Source organism: Grammomys surdaster, unplaced genomic scaffold, assembly GCF_004785775.1.
Source record: "Grammomys surdaster isolate TR1022 unplaced genomic scaffold, NIH_TR_1.0 118263, whole genome shotgun sequence".
Classification (NCBI taxonomy): Eukaryota; Metazoa; Chordata; class Mammalia; order Rodentia; family Muridae; genus Grammomys; species Grammomys surdaster.
The window spans coordinates 1-3,261 of NW_021614696.1; the positions used below are offsets into that span (position 1 = coordinate 1).

General features: G+C 41.1%; 1 protein-coding gene across 1 annotated transcript; it reads left to right on the forward strand.

The window, feature by feature from the left end:
* Window positions 1–2,773: 2,773 nt before the first annotated feature.
* Window positions 2,774–3,253, forward strand: LOC114635830 (olfactory receptor 2B2-like; the record flags this gene model as incomplete). The annotated part of the gene is made up of 1 exon (XM_028784234.1): window positions 2,774–3,253. A coding segment is annotated over exon 1 (480 nt), but the record flags the coding sequence as incomplete, so codon positions are not given.
* Between the last annotated feature and the right edge of the window lie 8 nt (window positions 3,254–3,261).

The following is a 3,261-nucleotide window of genomic DNA, read 5'->3' on the forward strand; positions in this document are numbered from 1 at the left end:
TGTATCCAGACTTTGTCTCTAGAATAAATGATAAGAAAAAGGAGGGAAAAAGTAATCTAATAACTTTAGAAATCTCAATGAATAATAATTTACTAGTGTAAATAAATCCCTGTTGAGCACAAAATCCATTTTGGCTGTTGTTTGGTTAGTCTCTCCCCCACCTCCATCATTGTTGTCGCAGTGTTAGAAAGCTAAGGAAGGATTTGTTCCCCAGAGAAAGGTTTATCCTGAACTTAACAACAATGGAAGAGTGCCATCTCCTTGTACATCTCCTCCCACATCTCCCCTGGGTCAGGAGGGTGGCTAGCCAGGCCCCTAATGGATAGTATAAAGGAAGGAACAGTGTGGAGATTTTTAAAGAGGTCAAACCCCGTATTGGCCGAAAATATATTCTCCCCCATTCTTATAAAATCAACCAGAAAATGCCTCTTTATAAACAGTGATTAGCTCACTTCAGTGTAATGGACATGACTGAAGCAAAGCATTTCCTGGGCATGAGCCTTGTGTCCTTCTCCACAACCAGCTCACTCTGACTGGAGAACTTGGGACTTCCAGCAAGCAGAACTAAGGAATGTGAATTCATTTCACCTTGGCAAGTATATGACTAAGTAGCACATGGAAAAGGCCTTATATTTGTGTGTTTTAATTTGTGTGTTTGAGGGTCAAAACAAATTTTTCTCTCATGTAGGTGGAATATACAAGAAATTACTAAATAAGTTTTCACTAGAATTTGAGCATTAGAAGAGGTCTGGGATCTCAATGGGACTGTGGGCTTCACAGCAGTTCAGCTTTTCCTTCTGTTTTCTGCTCATGCAGATCTTGGCTCTCAGGAAATCAACCTAAGCTAGAGGCACATATGAACTCAAGCCTCTGCCTTCAGGCTTCATCTTTTCTAAGAGTAAATTTTATGTAAAACCTTCCTTTATTAACAGTGTGTGTGTGGGGGGGGATCTCCTATTTATCTACATACTTAAGAGAAAAATTATACTTGAAAGACTCCATCATACGAATGAGGTGATTTGAGAACGCATAAATAAATGAGGTGTCACAGGAAAGGAAGTATGAATTGAAAGCCTGCCTAGAATACATGAGACCATATCCCAAATAATAATAATAATAATAATAATGAAAACAAAGCAAGGTACTGAGAAAAATGGCTCAGCAAATGAGTTCCTTATTACACAAATTTGAGGACCTGAGTTCAAAACCACAGAAACCTTGTTAAGTTAAGCATTTTGGCGCTCTTTGGAATCCCAGTGCTTCTAGCAACATTAGAGACAGACAGAAGAAACACTTTGGTCTTGAGGGCCAGCTTTCCTGCCATATGCAACAAGAACAACAAAATAGAAATTCTGTCTCAAGCAAGGTAAAAGACAACATGGGCAGATGGTGACCTTTGACTTTCATATAGATGCTGGAGCATGCATTTGTGCAAACTAGCACACACCAGCATGTATATAAACACACACACACACACACACAAGTATGTTGAGATATTATTTTATATCTTACTTTTATGAATACCTAACAAATGAAAGGAATTAATGTTCAAGAAAGAGTAAGAAAAATGCAATATCCATTGCCAATATTTTAATGAATATGAATAAAATTAGAAAAATACCTTCTCATATTGATGAACTACATATCAAATGTTAGTTTCTTGTGGAAATTTCTTTGGAATCCACACTTTTTAGATCCTAGCCTTGCTATAGTACTACTTCAAAGGAATTTAAGATTCTGTCTCACCTCTACACAAAGCATCCTAGAGCTCTGTCACAGCTGTTGAACTTCAGTGCTCCAGGGGACAAGGCATTGACAAATGTTTTGCACAAAAGGTAACAGCCATCCTTAGGATGGGCTTCTTTTCCCTCTGGGATAGAAGCTAACTGCTGGGATTGTCACAAAACCACTTGTGCTGCTGACCCCTAGGAAAGTGAGCACTGTACAAGCTCCAAGTGAGTCTCCTGAGCTCCTGAGTCCTTCCCTCACTGAGGCTGCCTGATTCACACTCCTCTGTTCCTTCCCAGAGTCAGGATCAGCAGGGTGCACTTGTGATTCTCCACAGTCCAGAAAAGTGATTTGTACCTTTACTGTGTAAATGAGGAACCTGAAGCTCAGAGGACAAGAAGCATTCTCAGAACAATGTAACTAGTTACAGAAGAGGGCTGGGAGTGCATGAGGCAGACCGTCAGCCTCAGATGGTACATGAGCAAACAGTGCTGTTTAGATTCTCCAACATGAGAGTTATAGGACAAGTCTCTTGACATGGTGTCTGAAAGCTTACCATAGATGCTATAATATCTGGATTTGTTTGAGGGAAGGGCAGGAATAATGGAGAAATGAGATTTAAATAATTTTCACGAATACCAGTGAACAGAGACTCTCACTGATTCTAGGAAGAAATTACAATGGATTCAAACAACAGGAGCAACAACTGTGTCTCCCTGATAGCAGATACCTGATAAAAAGACCAGAGAACAGCCAATGCATAAAATACCACACATCAAAGGAGAAATTCTGTGACAGTACAAACTGATAGAGTACTGTAACCTTGAAGTCACTTTGGTAAAAACTGTTGCAATAGATAAACCCCTCTGAAAGATTTGACAGACACTTAAACTTCTGTCAATACATTTTCATCCTAACAGGATCACTTTGTGGATGCACAGAACTCTCCAGAGTCATCACCTTATAGCTGATTGACACATCCAATCAGCATGCCCACCAACTTATAACCCTTTGTGCAAGTGACCCAGAGGCTGTACCATTTAACATGAGTGTGTCCAATGAGAGCATCTCATGGGAGTTCATTCTCTTAGGGTTTTCAGACCGGCCATGTCTGGAGCTGCCACTCTTTGTGGTGTTTCTAGTGTCCTATATTCTGACCATCTTTGGAAATATGATGATAATTCTTGTGTCCCGCCTGGATGCCAAACTCAATACACCCATGTACTTTTTCCTCACTAACCTGTCCCTGCTGGATCTGTGCTACACCACAAGCATAGTCCCACAAATGCTCGTCAACATCTGCAGCACCCGGAAGGTGATCAGCTATGGTGGCTGTGTGGCCCAGCTTTTCATTTCCCTGGCCTTGGGTTCCACAGAATGCTTTCTCCTAGGTGTCATGTCCATTGACAGGTTTGTAGCCATCTGTCGGCCTCTCCACTACTCAGTCATCATGCACCAAAGGCGCTGCCTCCACTTGGCAGCTACCTGCTGGATCAGTGGCTTCAGCAATTCAGTATTACAGTCCACATGGAC